This window comes from Athalia rosae, chromosome 2, assembly GCF_917208135.1.
Source record: "Athalia rosae chromosome 2, iyAthRosa1.1, whole genome shotgun sequence".
Taxonomy (NCBI): Eukaryota; Metazoa; Arthropoda; class Insecta; order Hymenoptera; family Athaliidae; genus Athalia; species Athalia rosae.
Window position 1 is genome coordinate 29,593,288 of NC_064027.1, and position 19,653 is coordinate 29,612,940.

Consider the following 19,653-nt stretch of genomic DNA (forward strand, 5'->3'; position numbering starts at 1 on the left):
AAATTTCATGGTGCCAGGTGTATTCAAAAATTTGGTCTTTTCGGTAATGAGTAATAATCGTTTTATTATATAGAGATTCTAATGTAGTATAGTAATATATGAATATATTAATATTAATCAATAGACGGTATAGTACAACATTAATAGTTATTATCATTTAAAATAAATTCATCGATAATGAAATAATATATTATAACGGAGATGAGGGAGGATTTCAATGTTGTGTAGGAGATGGTGGGGCACTAATTTGTGGTACGTTAGACAGCTATACAGATAGAGACACGAAGCTGTTGTACTGCGTGATGTTGCGTTTCAATATGTCTGCGCACAAGCCTAAGACACGTTCAAATCGTGCTCTATCTAATTTGACACACTTCAACGGCCCCCTAGCTACCACAGTAGCAGCTCTCGGCCTATCCAAGAGAAGAGCGATTTCTCCTGGAACAGAATAATCACAAGAATTCCATATCATTTTAACTCCCTTTCCTTGCAGACAAGTGATAACGAATAACAACAAATCCACTTTATTACCAAAGTAATCGGAGGGTCCAAGACGGCCAACTTCTGAGGGTTCTTCACCTTCAGTACGTTGCTGAAGGACCAGAGCCATGCCTTCAACAATTATGTAGAAGTCTTCGCCAGGTTCCCCTTGCCGTACTATCGTTTCTCCATCATCAAAAACTACCGGTTCCAAAGCATCTGCCACGGTTAATCTCTCCCACTTATCCAATGATTCTGGTAAACCAATTATTACTTTTGTATACACTTTTAGTCAAACTATTATTAATGATGGGCAATGACAAGAATTTCTGAATCATTTACCTAGTATAGACACTCTGGAAAGGAATTCCTCATACATTTTACGTTTTCTAATTGTAGATCCCATGAGAATTCTGCGATAGGAATCTCTATCGATACCCCAAAGTTTAACATCAGTTTTTGCTCTGACTGTGGCTGCTCGTGGAGTTCCATATATCAGAGCAAGTTCCCCGAAACTTCCACCTTCTCCTATCGTCGTGACTAGTTCACTGTTCACAAATATCTCCACCTCACCTTGATCGATCACATAGAAATTATCACCTTCATCACCTGTGATAATGGAAATAACCAGGTAATACGTAAGAAAAACTCTCGAGTATTTTTTGAGATAAGTTTTTAATAACAATTGAAGAGCTAATTACCTTGTCGAATGATTGGTTCACCAGGTAGAAAAGTGACAGGGAACATTGCGTCGAATATATCCGAGCGTTCGTTCTCATCCAAGTGGGCAAATAGGACATTTTTTGCAATAGCTTTGCTCAGGGCGGCCATGGTTTTATAGTCCTTTGGTACAACTTTTTTGACATAGCTCGTCGCATCCTCTTCTGATACTGGTTCAGCAGAAATTCCCCCTCTTCTTCGAGGTACTTGTGGTCCTTGCTGACCGGCAGGCATATCCTCTGTATCTTCTGGACTCGTCGCACTCTGCTGTTTTGCATCGTGTGCTTGTTCCTTTGGACATCCAAACAAATAGGTGAATTATTTATAGTTCATTACAAATTCAGCAAAAAGAATATCCATTGAATTTTGTTTGAATGATAAATTATTTTTCAACAAACCCAGAGCTCTTAGAAATTACGGGTTATTATTTTTGATCCTATTTTAATTCTTTATTCAAATAAACAAATAACAAAGCGCAGAATGCCTGAGCGATGGATTACTGCACAGTCTAATTTTCTACAGACTATGAGAGTATGAAAAATGAGGAAACACGGTCAATGTTACATTCCCATGATATAAATAGGCCCTAACATTCACGCGTGATTTTTTTTTATAAATATAAAAATAAACATATACTTATATAGGTGTGTGTATCCGATTTCGTGTCACGTGAAATACGGGATTTTTCAGAATTCTTTATACCTCTATTTTTATGGCAATTATCAATAATAAATCACGCAAGTGTTACACGAACATTAATGCGTACAAACGCCTACCTACCGTACCTCCATAACGTTGCTGAAATTTAGGACTTCTGTCTTTCAATGGGTTTTCTTCTGATACAGAGAAGAAAATGAGAAAAAAAAAATTCGCTGCCTACGCGATAGCTCGTACGAAATTTTTTATTATACGTCAAGAACTTCTATCGCCCACCCTTCACTGATCTATTATCTCCGTAAGAAACTACAGACATAAGTATTTGGAAACCGTTTTCCAAGGGAAAATGAAATGAACAAATCTGACACTCCGATATAATTTTCTTGAACTAGGGTAAAATTACTTGGTCTTCTAATTTTATTATAGGCACAGGTATAACTTGGCTTTCGTTAAATCCAATTGCGCGTATAATCCAGTATAAGATTCGCGGGAGGATTCAAACACGAATCACCCAACGATTGCGTGGGGGTTTGAAATACGGAGAATTCTTGGTGAACACCTGGGGGATAAGTTCTCCGCGGACAACCACTCGACTCGATAAAATAACTCCAACTGCAAGATTTCGCTGTTTATTAGTCGTTGATATTTTTCAATGTGTATACCTATACGCGCCATCAAATCCCCGCACTCTGAATACATTTACAGAATTTGCTATCTTTAGAATCGCTGCAAACCGGCAGCGAAAACCGCTGAAAACAAACCGAGAACATTGATCACGAAAACGCCTAACAATATAAAACCAATTACACGTAGGCACAATATTTCTCAGCATTTAATATTTGCCTTCTAACGGTGTTTAATTTTGTTTGAGCTTTGCGATATTTAACGAAATCTGAGAATTTAAATGGAAATAAACGGAGATGACACCCTTCGGGTATCAGTAAATGATTCCTAATTTTTTGGTGTATAAATTTTCGGGACTCATTCGAATACACTGCTAGCTCTAGTTAGCTGTGAGTAAAAGCCTTCTATAATATAATGATAACATCGTCGTGTGTAACGAGAGCATCTCTCCCTTTTACTGGGGCTAGCCGCCCTATATTCAAAGCTACAGTAGAAATCGATATAACAAAATGAGAAGATCCGACGAGAAAGTGTTGAATAAAAATGACAAGGGGCTGGAGGGGTTGAAGAAAATAGAAAGAGCGATCGGCTCAGTATAGAAATTATAAAAAATGAAAATTGAAAAATACTCCCTCTTAGTTTGAATCACTTTGAATTATGAATTTCATTTCATATCTGTTCTGAAATTTTGGCCTATTTTCGGGTAAACAAATTAAAAATATCCTCATTATGACATAAGTTATGGCAGACGACAGAGAACAGACGACGTTCAGCTCTCGTGTCGAGATGACGAGTTTTTTGATTTCGGATTGCGATTATTAAATTTCTCACCCTTTCAAGCTTCTGAAAATACTCGCGTAGGAATGATATAGGATTCTCTGGTCTACCGACGCACAGCTGAACAATACAGTCTTTTAAAACTTGCTGGATATTATGCCGTTGAACATATTCCTCGCACTCCCGTAAACTCTGCTCTTCTTCCAGGTTAGCCGCCATATTGTGGTGCCCGAATAACCACCGTTAACCAACCAAACAAAATAACTCGCCAATAGCAAAGCGTCCCCAAAAAAGATAACGCTCAAACTCAGGCCAAAGCTAGCTAAAGTCTCGAACTGCCGCGACCTCCTTTTTACTTCTATTTACTTTTTATTGGTTATGATATTTACTAATCTAGACAGTATCTTATCACCTGGAGCACAGCTATGCAGTGCAATGGATTATTTGACTGCCTTTTTTCATTTATTTTTTAGTATCACCGTAATAACGTCACTGTATAATAATATGTATCATGACATTTTATTCACATTTATGTACTTGGTTTTAATTTTGTTTGATTAACAAGGTTTGTTTACTTTGCACTAGTTTTTAATGTCGGAAACGTTGCATTTATACGTTGATTTATACTATAGTTTTTTCAACCACTGATCCACATTGCTGTTAAATATAGACGTCTGTAAATTGCACCAGGGTATATGCATGCTATTTAAAATTTTCTATTCAGTCGCGTTTTAATCCTCTTCAGTCTTTGCAGTTTTTACGTTCCGGTTTTTCGGTTAATAAGTACTCGCGAGTTGCAACCGTAAAAGGTGTGATTGTTGACATGGCGGTTCGACATGAAAATGCGTTGAACGGAGACAACGGCGAGGACAACGTACCACCATTGCGCATATGCAATACAATTCGGAAATACATAGTCCTCTGTACGATAAGATAATCTGATATGATTTTACTCGATGTCGCCGTCTCTTTTGCAAAGAAACGCGTATGATCATTCCATAATTTTCGGAAATCATAGGGCAAGGAGGGAATTTCAAAACGTAAGACATTGGATATGATATTTCTTTGTACAGAAATAATTTTTACTATCACCTCAAACTTTATACAGACAGTTGTGGCGAGAAAAATACAATTAAAAAACACACAAGACGACAAACTAGAATCTTAATACAAATTAGTAATTTGATGCGTTCGACTAGAAAATATAGGAGTGTTTTAAAAAGTCTACTCATACTGTCAGAAGTATTTTTATCGCACAATTTTTAGCTTAAGAGCGATAAAAATTTGACTAGGACTGAAGCTTTGTTGAGAATAATTAGATCTTGTTTTTTATAACATGAAATGGCTTATTCAAATTTAAAAAATGAATTTTTCAGGCTATAACTACCTCGGTCAGTTTTGCGACTTCCGAATCAAGTTTGACCACCTGTATTTTGGATTTCAAGACCTGAAATTTGTCAATTTCGTATGAAGTTTGGTAGCTAATTAATTCTCTTGAACCATCTTCGTTGAGATCAGCAACAACGAGTGATTGGCTCTGGAGTTTTGAACTTGGTTGGCAATCTGCATTATTGCATATCTGGCTGATTTCAGTCTGACTGGCATTGACAGCTTGAACTTCGGTCTGATTTATTATAACTACTAAAGTCCTCTCTGTTATCGACCTCGAAATAATGCTAGAGTTCATTTTGTCGAGCTGAGAACCCTGCCCATTCCACTGCCAGAATTTCATGACAAATCCTGTGATTAGAGGCTTGTCGACCTGGTTAAGTATCACTGGATCCATAGCGTACAGATTGGGTCCAGAACTGTTCCAGATTGAATGTGATTCATTGGTAATTCCTTGAAAAGTTATGTTCATTTTTGACTTGCAAAGATCCCCTGGGCAAGCTCCGTGGCGTTCAACAGATAGCTGATGAAACGGTGTCAATACCCAGGTACTGTGATCAGGATTACGTTCTGGGATAACGAAAGGATTAGGTAATCCCTTCAACTTAGCCGCCAGCTTCTTTTTCACCTGGATGTAGTTGATCCCTTTGAAGAGGTCCTTCAGGGACAACGATTTCATAGATTCTGTAATTTTTTAACTAAAGGTAAATTGAACTTCCAATTAAGGATTTACCGTGTGAAAATTTACTTACGTTTACCGTTCGAATCGTGACAAAGATAAGAGACAGTCCCCTCCAAATCAATGCTGTAAATATGAATGCGTCTACAATCTGGCCTCAGCTGACGTCCAAGTAAGTGACCATTCTTCCCAGAAATAAGCGCGATTCCTAGGCTCCCTTCACCGACCTCTACACTCAGGAGATCGTCAATTGCATCTCCATCTATATCCGGCAGGAATACAGGCAGTTTTGAATGCGTATGGACGTTTGAAGTCCACTGTCGAGTTCCAGCAATCGGCTCAATGCTTGCAAGCAGCCCATGCTCTCCCACAACAAGACAATCAGCTTTTCCAGAACCATCAACGTCCAGACTTACGCAGTCTATTTCCGTGGGCACAGGTGACAGTGGAACCCACCATAAAGTTAGACCTTTACCACCATGTACAGAAATAACTCCACCTCCTTCGGATCCCACCTTTGGACTCTGCGACCCAGGTTCTGCCTTGCCATACTGCTGATCTCGATACATGAATATCAAGTTATAAGGTGTGCCAGGAACAACAGAGATGGGTCCATGTAGTTCTGTGGAAAAAATAGAGGCAGAGTAGTTATAGGTAGGAGGTTTTAAGGAACTATTCAATTTTATGATAACTACCACTTGTGATAAAAAACCTACCAATGCCCTGAAGACTTTTTTCCCAGAGTAAAGCTGGTCGATTTTGAATAGCCAGTGGTGGGCTATCGTCATCTTCACAGGGAATGACATACAGGAAAATTAGGATTGTTGCAATACAGAGGAGTATTGAGGCAGCTAAAAACAATTGCCTGAAAAAGGACATATGTGGTCTTTTCCACAAATCGTCATTGGCATCCTGGTCAACGACCATGATGGGAATATCATCACTGCAGTAACCCAAATTATTAGTATTACGACCATTCCTCAGTCTATTAGCAAGGTTTTTAGTTTCGTCAAGAGGATGGAATCTTCCATTTTCTGGCATTACAGCAGAGCCATCGAGTTTCAAGGGTTGATTTGATTGTTTCTGCAACCTGTAAGCAGGACTGCCGAGGTCCTCATCCTCGTTCTCTGTATCGGTATTGCTCATGCTTTGAGGAAGAGGTGCGTAACCTTTCCCACTGTGTTCTGTGACCATTGACATTTTTACTCAAATTTATTTTTATCTTGTTTCACTATTTTAATTCATCATATTCACAATTCTTATTTCTTAAACTAGTGCTTTATTTGTTGTGTAGCCTTTTTTGCTGCAGTTTGGCAAAGGACTTGGATTTCATCAAATTTTTGACACCGTTTGATTGAAAACAATTTAAGGAGCAACACAAGAGGAGCAACGATCGCAACGATAGGAGAGGAGTAATGAGTTTACAGCAGATAGAAAACGTCAATTTAAATATTCAAACATCCCAGCGCTACACGTCGGATTCGAAACGTAACATTAGATTAGTCGATTGCTGAACGGCGCCATCTTGTTTGTGGTGCACTTCTTTGCTGGTAAAAAGTTAAAATCCAGCCGAGCGGATCCATGGTGGGTGATAGGTCTAGTGGGTGATACGGGTGCGATTCGTTTGTCGCACTGGTTTGTCGTGTGATTTTATTGAATTTTCGGGTAGTGAAAGACATCATTGCGGCTGTGTAGAAAAGGTGAATAATCGTAGATCATTCCCATGAGCTTTGAAAAGGGGCAATATCGGTACAGACACAGGATTCGAAGCTTTCTTTGAGGCAACGGAGCAAGGCTGAAATTCTGAAGGACAAACTACTAGGATTCTAGGCGACGCCGGCCGCCTATCCGATCCTTGATTCTTCTCGGAGTCTCGGCACAGCGGTGAACGAGGGTCGAAGGTAAGATTCGAAAAAAAGTTCTTTTTCCAAATACATTTAAAACGAATAATTTATGTGCATCTTGCCGTGAGACGGTAACAACGCTACCCCGAAATTCAGCCCTTTATCACCTTTGACTAATGGATAACGGCCCATCAGTAACCTACAAATATTACTTGTTCTTTATGTATGCTCAGCGTAGACTTATTAAGTAACGGATCATTGAACCCGAGAAAATCTTATAGTGACTGTGATAATCGTAGATGAAGTTTTTTCAGAGTACCGATTTTGCATTAAGTTTGCAACGATTGTATTCCCGTTATGCGTTACACCTTTCAATATTTCATTCGATGAGGTCTGTCGTTGTTATTGACTCGTGAACGACGTATGGATGAACATGTGTTTGTTTACACCATATGTAAAACCATGGGGGTTTCATTATGAGATAATATCACCTTCCATTTAATTTCTCGCAAGATATGGAAATACATTTTTTCAGGTCGAAAACATAAAAGTTCTGATAATAAGTATCGCTCTAGTACAGTATTCAGTGGCAGTACGTACGAAAAAAGCAAAAAAAAGCAAAAAAAAAAAAAAAAAAAAATCAAACAGTTGAAAAGTTTTCATTAGTTTGTGTTGTGATCGAGTCAGAAGTTAAAACTAATTAATAAACAAGTTCGAAAGTTGGAAAACAAAGTTACGAGATGGTTTAACAACAAAAAGTACACCTTGTATATGTGATAAAGTTCATCAGTTTGAGTAAAGAGTTTAAGTACAAAACAAAAAGTTGCGACGTACGTGATTCTCTGGTACAAAATGTCCGATGCGACATGGAGTGTGAATTTCCTACTCAAGAGCCAGTCGCCATGGGCTAGTTTCGATACAGGTAAGCCCTGCGACGCTACTCATGTAGCTAAACCTTGCTACATTGGGTAGGTATGATTAGAAATAGAATTTCTTAAAGGAACCTTTAACCTTTTACACACCAAAGAGATCTTCCCCTTCCACCTTAAATGATGCCTAGAATTTACAATGACCAGATCGCTTGTCCACAGGCTAGTTTAGTTCACCATGTCAGACTCTGGATCGGACAGTTCCTTGGAGGAGGATTACAGCAATCGTCGAGGGCGTGCAATGACTCCCGATGGATCAATTTCCTCACAGTCCGCTCCGCAGTCACCTTCTGATCATTCCGGTCCGAAATCACCGGCAAGTTTTTTATCATCAAGAGGAAAGTCTCCTAGCTCCGTACATTCGGGCCCCACATCTTTGAAATCACCTAAGTCGGGTCCTACTTCTCCAAAATCGCATCAGTCAGGTCCTGCCTCTCCAAAATCGCCAAGGTCTGATCTAGGCTCGCCAAGGTCCAGCAGAAGCTCACAAAAATCCACTCCACTTTCTCCAAAGTCTTATCGCTCAGAACATAACTCTCCCGAGTCTCCAAGATCGGACCGGAGCTCTCCAAGGTCCCCTGTACAATCTGCTAGATCTTTTCAATCTGGTCCTGCATCGCCAAAGTCTCCGAGATCTCACCCAGCTTCACCAGTGGCTAATATTGACTCTCCAAAGTCTTTTGATTCAGCTGAATATGCACCGAAGTCTCCACCATCTATAAACAGCTCTCCTAAAAGTCCCGGATCAAACGGTACCTCGCTAAAGTCGCCCAAGTCACCGTTGTACGGACGTCATTCTAAAAATTTAAAATCGACATCGAATTCGTATACAGATAATCGTGAGTTTTCTAAATCATCCGAAAAGCATTCTCCTATGTCATCACCATCTTCAAAAACAAACGCGTTCACCGTACTCGATGGAGAACAGATTTCTGACGGAGATATAGATGACGAGCCTGAACCGCTGCCAAAATCAAAGCCAACTCCTATGACACATGGAGAAGATTTATCAGACGTATCAGATCTTGATAGCATGGATGGCGTTGACGAACCTGAACCAGAGGACCAACGAGTGAATGATGATAAAAAAGAAGAGAAAAACGTTCCAGTGACTCTTGTTGAGGAAAGTGAACAGCTCGACTTTGAAGCAGATGGTCAATGGAAAGACGAGCGTGACGATGGTAAGGCCTTCTTTCATTATCGAGATAGAAAATCGTCTTTCGAAATTGGATAAATGTATCATTTGTGTCCAAAATATTTTTTAGGTGAGACTGATACAGTAATGGCGAAAGAAAGTAAGGAACTGAAGGAAAAGGATTTAAAAGAAAAAGAGAAAGAGAAGGAAAAAGAAAAAGAAAAGGAAAAAGAGAAAGTTAAAGAATCTGGAGAAATTAATGACGTCGAGGAAGGAGAGGAGGATGGAGAAGAGAAGGAGGAATCTGAGTTGGAGGAGGGTGAGTTAAGTGACGGGGACGATGCTCGTCCTGAAGAAACAGAACCACGACCTGTCTGTCGCTTTTACAACAGAGGACAGTGCACATGGGGTGTGAGCTGCAGATTCCTCCATCCTGGAGTAACTGACAAGGGAAATTATACTATGTTTGATATGGTAAGACCCATGGCTTATCCGCCACATGCTTCAGGTCCTCATGAGTTTAGACCGCACATCGAAAGGCCACCACTACTGCGTGCACCTCCCGGTTTTGGGGCACATCCACATGCTCCGAAAATTGAAGACCCTCCAGCCGAATCTGCCTGGGAACGAGGTTTAAGGCATGCCAAAGAGGTAACTTTCTAATGATTTGTATCATCATTTCTCAAAAAATTTGCTCAAGATCAAATTCGTATTAATAAATCCTTGTTACTTCTTGTTTATAGATGATGAGGAAGGCCAATAAACGCAAAGAAACTGACATGGATTTCGAAGAAAAGAAGATGAATTTGAGCCTGGGGCAAGAGGAGTTGGATCGGGAAGCAGGTTATTATGTTAGAGCCGCTAGCCCTGAACCACCACCAGAGCGCTGGCCCGCCAGAGAAGTGCCTAGGCGAGGCCCTCCTCCTAGAACTACCCCAGAACGTTACGTGGATGAACCTGAGGGCTATTATCCACCGCCCACAGCACCCCCAGAGTATTATAGGTATAAATTAAAACAGAAGTGATTTATTTATTCGCAGAATTGGATATTTGTTCAAACTTTTTCTTATCCATTTTTATCCCGCAGGCGAGTACATTACAAACCGGAGCCTCGTCCTGGTCCTGAATATAGAGAGCGCATAGAATATCATGCTCCGCCGCCAAGGGTTGCGCCGCATTCTGTTTCACCACCTCCTCATCCAAGAGAGAGAGAACGAGACAGGGAAAGGGAACGAGACAGGGAGCGTGAATACTACGAAAAGTATGAAAAGAAGCACAAGCGTCCTTCGAGAGAAGTCATTGTCGAACGTATACCACCTAACAAACCTTGGAGGGAAGAAGAACCACCTCCTACAGAAAGAGGTAGAGGAGATGAGTGGGCAGACCCATGGATGCGACATAAATCACCGTCCGCTGTACGCCGCAATCCCACAGCTCCCAGGAGACCCAGAAGACAGTCTTACTCTTCAGGATCATCATACTCATCCACAAGGTTTGCGACGATAAGATATCTACTTTTATTTTATTAGTATTTTGAAAAACATGAGAGTATCAGTGTGGTATAATTATTTTAGCTCTAGCCGTAGCTCGAGTCGCTCTAGCTACAGCTCTTATGACTCCCTGTCCAGGTCCCGATCTCCTTCCCCTCCCTCTAGGTCCCGCCCTGGCGGTAAGGGGGGGAAGCCTCCTACGTCACCTTTATCTTCCACCCCTGCACCTGTGACAACGCAACCTCAACGAGGTGCCATGCTGATGAATCCACCAGCACCGTCACCAAGACCACCGAAGGGATCTATCTCTCCTACGACTGGTACCCTGCACCGGCGGGCAGGGCTAAACCCACCAGCTCCGAGCCCTCTTTCCTCTCATCAACGACACCACGAAAAAGCAAGAGACAAGGCTGCCATCGCCGCAGCTGCTGTGGCTAAAGTTATAAAGAGTCGCTCACGTTCAAGGTGATTGTATTATCATATTTCATTCATTTCCCATTTCATGCATATGATTTCTTCAAATTCTTGCTTCCTTTTAAATCTGTTCGTTTGTTGTTTTTCGATAGATCATCGCATAGCACTTCCGGCTCAGACAGCAGCGGTAGTAGCAGCGATTCAAGCGAATCCAGTTACTCATCATCGTCCAGCGGCACTCGCAGACGAAAGGGATCGTCGCCTCCCCAGAATCGTAAAGAATCCAAAGGGATGGACAATCTCAAGTTGAGCGGAACCAAGCAGCCAGTGAAGCTTACTTTGAAACCGTCGAACAACGCTTTGCCGGTTAAAAAAATCGAGCGCAGTGCTACGATTGCTGGCAAAAAGAGGCCAATGGAATCGCCACCTCAACACGTTGACAGTAAAGCCAGTGCTGCAGCAGCTGCTGCTAAAGCTGCTAAAAAAGCAAGTTCTCGGCGTGAAGAATTATTGAAACAGCTCAAGGCTGTCGAAGATGCGATTGCTCGTAAACGTTCTAAAGTATGACCAAATCGCTGTCGACTCAGGGAATATGTACGTTAGTTTTTGACGTTGCATAATTAGTTGTTATCACAAACATGATGATGTTATACATATAGTAGGCGGATGATTACATACATAGAAAATAATTAAATAAAGAATAATAATAACTGTTTTTAAATCAACATTCGTTTCGCTAACTGCCGTGTAATGAGGTGACGCTACGAGATTTGACTTTTTTTCTTCGATCACTCGGCTTTCTCACTTCGCCTATATTTGCAACATGCGGCTTGAACAGTCAGCGCTTATTACTTGTCTCAGTGAAATTTCTTAGAATATCAAGTTTGCTTAAACTACATAAGGAAGAAAAAATCTGACAGGAAATCAGGAAATATTGAACCCAAATATGTGTATCGATTCACGGTTTTACAAAATTCACTCCGAAATAATACAAAAGTAGTGCAACGTCGGTTGATATTCCGTATTATCTACGATTTACTCTATGCCTACTTGTAAAAGTCCTCTGGCTTTACTTTCAATAAATCGGTATATGTAAGGTGCCAAATAAAACCATAATTTTGACAACTATTGGCAACGTACATTTATTTCGTACAAAATATACACTATACTAACATTACTTAACATGTGCCTATGTATTTATTTTTCAATGTTGGTAGAAATACGACTCTGAACCCATTACGAAAATATCTTATAATTTATTTTCTTTTTTCACAATTACTTTTCTCCTCACGAATAATGAGTGACTTTTCTGGATCTTCAGCGCTTATCAGCAATCCATCACGCAGATACCTATTTATTCTCAATGTTGAAATATGTTTATTAGTGCAGTTGTTCCATAGATGGCATTAGCAGCCCCATTTGTTTCGCTTAGGGTATGGATCCAGGGTTGGCTTCAACCCCAAACCCCCACTCTAAGCGGGTCAACCAATCACAACACGTGGAATATCTCGTAAGGGAAGAACCATTATCAGGAAGAACCAATGAGGTATTGATGAGTAATTCAAAATTTGTGGGCGAAGAAAAATTCATGTAATATTCACGATTCGTTGTTTCTCCCAAATTTTTTCCTCAAAAATTTGTATCCTAATGGTGCTCAGAAATTGGTAAAATATATTAAACGATCAAAAGTCTGAGACTGTAGTTGCAAAAATTATAAAATGTCTTTGAACTCGTCTCATACAAGGAGCGTTTGCTTTCCTTTTTTTTTTTTCCAGTTAAAAATTATCAAATCATGATAATATTATCCAATGTTCGAATCATATATGAATGGTATAATGTTTTCATGATGGAATATAGCGTATTTAACTATCGCCCATCGTATAAATTCTATCATTAATCAAAAGAACATGATGTAAAAAAATTCCAATGAATTTTCCATATATTATTATGCTATGTATTAACATATACCTGCGAAGCTGAATATATGTATATATTTATTCGATAGTCTGTCACTTTTCTATGTATGGAGAGGTTGATATATGTGACTAATGAAATTGGTATATATTTGCGATTTTGCGATGCGGTCATCTGTTAGCGCAATTACCTGTATATTGAGTTATAGCACGATAGCACCCTCGGAAATTTACTCAATACAGTCTTTTTTGATTCTTTTTGCATGACAATGAGATGCTTTTTCGTCACAAGTCAACCAACAAATTAAGCGATTGAAAAATTTTCACTCCATCCCACGTGATTTCTTATCGCAATTTTTTCTGTCAATTAATAAAAAGTTTGATTTGAAATAAATTGAATGTTTTTATTCGCAATTGCCTTTAAGGCAGATGCAAGGAGGTGGTAAGGTGGTAATATGATGGATTACCTCGAAAAATTTTGGGATATTCAGATTCATATTCCAGGATCATCCATTATGCAAGTTCAAAATACAATGACACCAGTCACATTTATTTACGTCATTCACATACGCAGCTCTCTGTGTTAAAAAAAAAGAACTCATATGTGGCTGGTTGACGAAATTTCTCCTTTCGAAGGCCTTCGGGATGAGAATAGTCGATAGTTATACCTTATATGCACATGCTTTGATACTTGGAATCTAATTAACTGCGTGATGAAAGTTTATTAATCTATTAATCTATTAATCTATAAAACGAATGGTGTATGAAAAAATCGGCGAATTTTCCGTTTATAATATTTTACAGTCTGAATCCTAATTATACCTTTAGTATATTTCAGGAAAAACGTATACTCGTTACGCAATATCATACAGGAGGCTGCGAACGATAAACTAAACATTCCACGTCAACACGAAGACCAGAATCACAGTGAAATTGTGGAATATCATTACATTTTTTCACTTGAAATAAAATCTGTTGGGAGGACTTTCCACGTCGCAGACGCGTCACTTCATAATATCTTAATGTATGTCTTGAAAACACGTCTTAAAAACTGCAATTTCATCGTGAAATTTCGTTTATTCGTTCCCGAGATGTGATGGAAAACATGTCCGCGGGTTAAGCAGCTCCAGATTTCATACTTTCGCGGGCCGCGTTACAACGCTCTCGATTATGTTCGTATTTCTACCATTCGGTGGCGCCCCGCCTCGCGTTTTTCTCGCTACCGAAAATACTTAAAAATTTCATCACCCGAATGCTCGCAACCGTGACAATTGCCGCGAGCTCCGGCTCACCCCTGCATAGGGGAAACTGCGTCGCTATGTTCGACGTCACCTTTCATCACGTACGCCAGGCATTTTGGCGATGACGGCACGTTCAGAAACTGAAATTATGGTTTAAAACCGATTGTGAGGTGGGAACTTCCAATCCTGTTATACAGAGCTCCTATTGTCAGCAAGTGTCAGACGAGCTGTCATCACTTGATAAAGATCTAGTTCACACCTCGTAAATCGACCCTTTGATCCACCCGGTCGGCGGCATTTCGTTGCAGTGATATTTCTGCAAATTTCTATGTAACAACATGAGAAAGTAGATATGTAAAACTTCAGCAGTTAAATAAGTCAGCGGTACATTTAGCGAACTGAATTCTGGTCCTATCATGCCATACTAAAGCCTATACCTTTAGTTCAGTACTAGAGAGACTGAGTGTACATAAAAAAAAAAAAAAAAAAAATTTAGATAAATTTTTTTTCCGTGCATTGTGTTATTACACATTACGAATGAGCAACTGACAATTATTTCGTTTATTTTTGAGCTCACGTTAATTTTTTTGTTTGACCCGAAATTATTAATGTTTAAATTATGTCTTTGTATTAAAACGGTCGGGTTGTCGCCATCCATTCTTTTTCGAATTTTGTCGCATTCTGATTCCAAAAGCGAAGACAATCTCTTCGAATTTTTTTCATTTTTCGGCAAAAAATGAAATATTGTAAAAATCGATCGCAGAGCATTTTTAAAGCGTAGAATGACCGCAAGAACACGAATCCGTTGAGTAAATTGACCTACGAATTTTCGCCATCGAGATATCCTTGATTTTTGACTTTTTGGATCGATAAATTGGCGATAACTCGTTAAATTTCACAGATAGCTCAATTTGGCTTTTAGATCTGGATTCCTGAGATCAAAATACATAAGAATAGCATATAAAATTCGATAGAAAAAAATATCGATTTTTGACCCCAAAATCGAAAAAACTCCAAGGGGTACCCCTTTGGATTTTTTCGATTTACGGGTCAAAAATGAAGTATTTTGAAAATTGATCGTATGACGTTTTTCTAACGTAAAATGACCCCAGGAACACGAATCCGTCGACTAAATTGAGCTAGGAATTTTTCCCTTCGAGATATCTCAATTTTTCTGCTGCAAGTAGCGAAAAATTGGCGACAACTCGTTCAATTTCAGGGACATGAGAAAACCATGGGAAACTGTAAAAAAGAACTGTCGAATTCCGGCCCGAATTACAAGACTAATCCAAGGCTCTACAGGCTTGACAAGTTTTAATTTAATTAAAAAAAAAAACTCTCCAAATAATTCATACAATTACGTTCATTCCTAGTAATATCAACCGGTTCGATAGCAAAAAAATTTGCCGAAAAAACGTCTTTCAAGTTCGGGTTAATAAAAACTATGTTCAAAAAAATTTTGAAGGTTATCGGAGACCAGTAAGTCCAAAAGTTCCTTCTGAAATTGCCGAATAAATTATAGGACGCCCATGGTCATATTACAAGACTCGAGCAATTGATCCGAAGAATTTGAAGGTAACGTCCATTTGCTATAGTATAAGTAGAGGTGTCGCGTCGCTAACGAAGGGAGTACCGCTCAAACGACAGTCCATCTCGAGCCGTTGTATCAAAAACTCGCCGATACATGATAAATGCGACGCACGAAGAAGAATAATACGGATTTACCGTCAGCAATTCGTCGAACATAAATCTGGTGGTGGCCCATCTTTGCGAGCGCGTTGATTAGCGTAGCAGTAATTCAATTTTCAATAAAAAAAATCGTTCAAAGATGGGAACCATTGAAATTGCGAGGGCACTTTTTGATAAATCAAGTGAGTTACTTAAAATATTACGTGTCGACTGTGAGTAGGAAAAAACGTAATTGAATTCATAGATAATTGAACTCCGGATTAAAGTTTAAATGGATGAGTATATTTCTATGAATCTCGTCGAAGATTTTCGGCGAGAACTTCGCGACAAGTTTAGAGCGTTCGAAAGCTTTGGCAAAAAATTCAGGATCGATGCAATTTTATTTTCTAACGCTATTAAACATCAACCGAATTGATGATCGTTTTTTAAAACGTAGATGTTTTGATAATCGCCGGTGTCTTTGGACTGTGGCTGCTGATAAGTAATTGGAAATGGCTTCAGAGGCAGTGGAAATTTATGATCTATGCTGCGATAATAGAAGGACCATCTACACTGCCGTTCGTTGGAAATGCTCACCTTTTCTATCGCAGAGACGACGGTAAAGACGAACTTTCTTATATACTCATAATTATGTTATGCTGACGATGAGCGAAGGAAAAACTCAAGTTGCACATCATAGAAAACCGTTCTAATTGAATAGCGATGATGATTCCGTGAAGTTATTTTCAGAATTACTGGACCAGGTGATCAAGTTGTTCAAACCCTGGCGTTATCCTTTTCGCTTCTGGATGGGATCCAAACTTTTTTTGGGCATTAGCACCCCCCGTGATATAGAAGTGAGTATAGCATAGTTTATCGTAATTGGTTATTCTGGGTAAAAAGCAAACCACTGAAAATTCGACAAACTACTCGACAATATTTGAGACGCGATCGAGAATATCTTCGCATGATCAGTTACAAGTTTGTCACTCGTTTGTCCAGACTGTCATAAATCACCCGATGGCCGTGAGTAAACCGTCCGAATACCGCTTTTTGGCAGAATACTTAGGCCACGGTCTTGTCACCAATTCAGGTAGGTGCGATGCCAAAAATCTGGTTTCTATCTTGCGATAACTTCCGTATTTATAATGTTGTGAAAAATAGGAGCCACGCACAGAGTCCGCCGAAAACTGATATTGCCAATGGTGAATGGAAAAAATATAAACAACTTCATGGAATGTTTTGATCGACAAAGTCGACGCTGCGTCGAGTGCTTGGAGAGTCGCGCGGGCACCGGAGAATTCGATATTATGGAGTTCATGGACGATTGTACCTTCGATATAATTTTGGGTAGGTAATAGGTGATTGAACAGGTGCAGATTTCGAGTTTACGTTTCGTATAATTTTATACGCGCCAATTATCACTGGCATTGTCTGCGATTTCAGAAACCATAATGGGAGTCCCCGGTACCGTTCAAGATGGCGATTACAAGGGTCTCATTCACCATTGCGCTAAGTACATAAGTCGAACGAACGATAATCGGAATGCTATAATTGAAAATCTAAGAATTTCTTCGAACTTCTCCACAGAGCGATTATGCTGGCTCACGAACGGGGTATGAAGGTTTGGTTGTATCCGGATTGGGCATATTATCGAACAGCTGTTGGAAGAGAATTTAAAAACTCAATGGCACTCTTGAACGAATTTACAGAAAAAGTAAGTTTGATTTTTTCTCCCTTCTTTCTTTTCGCCACCGTTAAGGTGAAATTTATACTGTACGAGACATATTGTACGATATCGTTGAAATACCCGCTATAGCTTGTAGCCCAGAAAAAGAATCAGTACACCGAATCGCCGAAGGATTTTTCGGAGCAACGGAAATCGGCGGTTTTGGATCGATTGATAACACACAACATGCAGCACGATGTCTTATTGAACGACACAGAGATGAGGGATGAAATTTCCAACGTGTGGAAGCCGGTAATGAAACAAAAATTTCACTCGACGTTGTACAAATCAACGACAGAGTCGACCAAGTTCGAAATTTCATGCTCGATTTAATCACATAGGCTCAGGATCCGACGGCCCTCACAAGTTCATTTCTGTTCGTGATGCTGGGAATGCACCCCGAAGTTCAGGTTTGTTTTCGTTACGGCGCGGACGGTAGCGTCCTCTGATTATACGATACGAGATCTGTTTTTCGCAGGAAAAGGTACGAGCCGAAGTATTGGAAGTTGTAGGAAACGGGAATATCACTATAGCGGATATCGGCAAACTCAAATACTTGGACATGGTGTTCAGAGAGACGGTCCGTTTATTTCCCGTTGGACCAATTGTGTTGCGCAAATTGACGGATGACGTGGATTTCGGTGAGTATCCGAGGGAATGTTTTTTTGGATCATACAGCCATTCGCCTCATAATCTCGATGGAGTGATAATTCATGGAAAGTGAAAAAAGTCCGGACTATGCGCCCTTGCGATTAACCATAACGGGCACCTTTCTGCATCAGACACCTGTACCGCGCCAAAGGGGTGTACCGTCGCTATTCTTCTCTATCAGACTCATCGAGATCCAAAATATTGGAAGGATCCGGAAAAATTTAATCCCGAACGATTTCTGCCAGAAAATTCGGAGGGCAGGCACCCCTTCGCCTTCATTCCGTTCAGCGCCGGCGTCAGAGGATGCATCGGTAGGAATGAAGCTGAAATTTATCGTCGTCGAATCTGTTATCGCTCAACCGGATGAATCATTGGTGTTGTTATATTCGTCCTTGCAGGTCGTCAGTACGCCACTACGATGGTCAAGACATTGGCAGCGAGAGTTATCCAGAAGTACAAAATTCATAGCGAAGGCTCCCTAGAATCGTTGCGACTGAAAATAGGCGTCTCTATTCGATCGATCGATGGGTACAAAGTATCCATCACAAAAATTTGAATTTTACGTTCTCGTGTAATTAGTCAAACGATTAGCGAGCGCAACGGGAGACGGGTATTGGTACGTATGTTATACTCAAGCTCGGTGACTGCGCAAGGAATAAAAAAACAACTACTTCTCATTGTCGATCATCTGCCGTACATTGACGCAAGTGTTTTTATTCCGATGCATAAGGCTCTGGATTTTCTTCCCCTCTATATACGAATATATCGATAAAAAAAGCGATCCGGTGAATATAAAGGCGCGGGTTAACCGTTTCTTCGTCCAATTATACATGGTGTATTCGGTGTTTTTTTTGAACCTATTAAATATTTATCGTCAGTGAGCACAGATTTGCGATTCAAATGATCCCGAGATCGAAATCATTATCAACCCCGTATACTTTCAGCTTTGTGGTGGTCTCGAGTTCCGGTTCCATCGACCTTCGATCGACTGACAATTAAAAGCGATTGCGTTGGGTTCGTTATTTTGGGCCTCTCGACTTTTTGGGACCGTCGAAAATTTAGGAAACGGCGAAGCCAGTTTCTCATTCGCCCTCGCCACCCCTCACTGTGTAAAGGTTGACCAATGGCTCCTTGTGAATTTTACTTTTTCGGCCATGCCCCCCAACGACCAGAATTTTATATTTATTAATGTTAGTTGAATCATCCTCTGCGATCTGAACATCGGCATATAATTAGGCGAGGAAGCTGAAGATAGAGAAAGCATGGAGAGTGAGATGAGGATTTTCTTCTTTATATACTCATTTGCCTCAAGT

The 19,653-nt window shown here is 40.0% G+C and overlaps 4 protein-coding genes across 7 annotated transcripts; 2 read left to right on the forward strand and 2 right to left on the reverse strand.

Annotated features, from left to right (window-relative positions):
• Window positions 1–44: 44 nt before the first annotated feature.
• Window positions 45–4,111, reverse strand: LOC105692537 (cAMP-dependent protein kinase type I regulatory subunit). 2 transcript variants are annotated; one of them, XM_012411806.3, is made up of 5 exons: window positions 3,313–4,111; window positions 1,182–1,491; window positions 823–1,089; window positions 532–735; window positions 45–438 (listed from the first exon to the last, which is right to left on the reverse strand). In XM_012411806.3, exons 1-5 carry the CDS (start codon window positions 3,475–3,477, stop codon window positions 266–268), a joined length of 1,119 nt encoding a protein of 372 aa, XP_012267229.1. In that variant the 5' UTR covers window positions 3,478–4,111; the 3' UTR covers window positions 45–265. The 2 variants fall into 2 exon arrangements, with proteins under 2 accessions (XP_012267229.1, XP_012267230.1); XM_012411807.3 differs by lacking the exon at window positions 3,313–4,111 and adding an exon at window positions 1,986–2,741.
• A 195-nt stretch (window positions 4,112–4,306) lies between these two features.
• On the reverse strand, window positions 4,307–6,712 carry LOC105692497. The gene is made up of 3 exons (XM_012411724.3): window positions 6,043–6,712; window positions 5,400–5,948; window positions 4,307–5,331 (listed from the first exon to the last, which is right to left on the reverse strand). Exons 1-3 carry the CDS (start codon window positions 6,524–6,526, stop codon window positions 4,631–4,633), a joined length of 1,734 nt encoding a protein of 577 aa, XP_012267147.2. The 5' UTR covers window positions 6,527–6,712; the 3' UTR covers window positions 4,307–4,630.
• Window positions 6,713–6,924: 212 nt separating this feature from the next.
• Window positions 6,925–12,266, forward strand: LOC105692551 (zinc finger CCCH domain-containing protein 18-like). 3 transcript variants are annotated; one of them, XM_025747093.2, is made up of 8 exons: window positions 6,927–7,227; window positions 7,706–8,092; window positions 8,262–9,280; window positions 9,365–9,885; window positions 9,978–10,237; window positions 10,322–10,726; window positions 10,809–11,189; window positions 11,291–12,266. In XM_025747093.2, the coding sequence occupies exons 3-8, from the start codon at window positions 8,278–8,280 to the stop codon at window positions 11,703–11,705; spliced, it is 2,985 nt and encodes a 994-aa protein (XP_025602878.2). In that variant the 5' UTR covers window positions 6,927–7,227; window positions 7,706–8,092; window positions 8,262–8,277; the 3' UTR covers window positions 11,706–12,266. The 3 variants fall into 3 exon arrangements, with proteins under 3 accessions (XP_048505443.1, XP_025602878.2, XP_025602877.2); XM_048649486.1 differs by lacking the exon at window positions 7,706–8,092 and having other exon boundaries at window positions 6,925–7,227; window positions 10,863–11,189; XM_025747092.2 differs by lacking the exon at window positions 7,706–8,092.
• Window positions 12,267–15,890: 3,624 nt separating this feature from the next.
• LOC105692482 (cytochrome P450 4C1-like) lies at window positions 15,891–19,221 on the forward strand. The gene is made up of 12 exons (XM_048649287.1): window positions 15,891–16,163; window positions 16,418–16,579; window positions 16,711–16,817; window positions 16,963–17,053; window positions 17,125–17,310; window positions 17,407–17,476; window positions 17,551–17,677; window positions 17,780–17,941; window positions 18,031–18,099; window positions 18,168–18,330; window positions 18,472–18,651; window positions 18,739–19,221. Exons 1-12 carry the CDS (start codon window positions 16,121–16,123, stop codon window positions 18,894–18,896), a joined length of 1,518 nt encoding a protein of 505 aa, XP_048505244.1. The 5' UTR covers window positions 15,891–16,120; the 3' UTR covers window positions 18,897–19,221.
• Window positions 19,222–19,653: the final 432 nt, after the last annotated feature.

What these genes read in the sequence shown, in the direction of transcription:
- LOC105692482 (XM_048649287.1), top strand. Translation starts at nt 16,121, where the DNA reads ATGGGAACCATTGAAATTGCGAGGGCACTTTTTGATAAATCAA. An exon ending in GAATGCACCCCGAAGTTCAG is followed by an intron (nt 18,100 to 18,167) that starts GTTTGTTTTCGT and finishes TGTTTTTCGCAG; the next exon opens with GAAAAGGTACGAGCCGAAGT. An exon ending in GACGGATGACGTGGATTTCG is followed by an intron (nt 18,331 to 18,471) that starts GTGAGTATCCGA and finishes TTTCTGCATCAG; the next exon opens with ACACCTGTACCGCGCCAAAG.
- LOC105692497 (XM_012411724.3), bottom strand. Translation starts at nt 6,526, where the DNA reads ATGTCAATGGTCACAGAACACAGTGGGAAAGGTTACGCACCTCTTCCT. An exon ending in AAAAAGTCTTCAGGGCATTG is followed by an intron (nt 5,949 to 6,042) that starts GTAGGTTTTTTA and finishes TTTTTTCCACAG; the next exon opens with AACTACATGGACCCATCTCT. An exon ending in TCACGATTCGAACGGTAAAC is followed by an intron (nt 5,332 to 5,399) that starts GTAAGTAAATTT and finishes AAAAAATTACAG; the next exon opens with AATCTATGAAATCGTTGTCC.
- LOC105692537 (XM_012411806.3), bottom strand. Translation starts at nt 3,477, where the DNA reads ATGGCGGCTAACCTGGAAGAAGAGCAGAGTTTACGGGAGTGCGAGGAA. An exon ending in ATTTTCAGAAGCTTGAAAGG is followed by an intron (nt 1,492 to 3,312) that starts GTGAGAAATTTA and finishes GGATGTCCAAAG; the next exon opens with GAACAAGCACACGATGCAAA. An exon ending in TGAACCAATCATTCGACAAG is followed by an intron (nt 1,090 to 1,181) that starts GTAATTAGCTCT and finishes CCATTATCACAG; the next exon opens with GTGATGAAGGTGATAATTTC.
- LOC105692551 (XM_025747093.2), top strand. Translation starts at nt 8,278, where the DNA reads ATGTCAGACTCTGGATCGGACAGTTCCTTGGAGGAGGATTACAGCAAT. An exon ending in GAAAGACGAGCGTGACGATG is followed by an intron (nt 9,281 to 9,364) that starts GTAAGGCCTTCT and finishes AATATTTTTTAG; the next exon opens with GTGAGACTGATACAGTAATG. An exon ending in TCATCATACTCATCCACAAG is followed by an intron (nt 10,727 to 10,808) that starts GTTTGCGACGAT and finishes TAATTATTTTAG; the next exon opens with CTCTAGCCGTAGCTCGAGTC.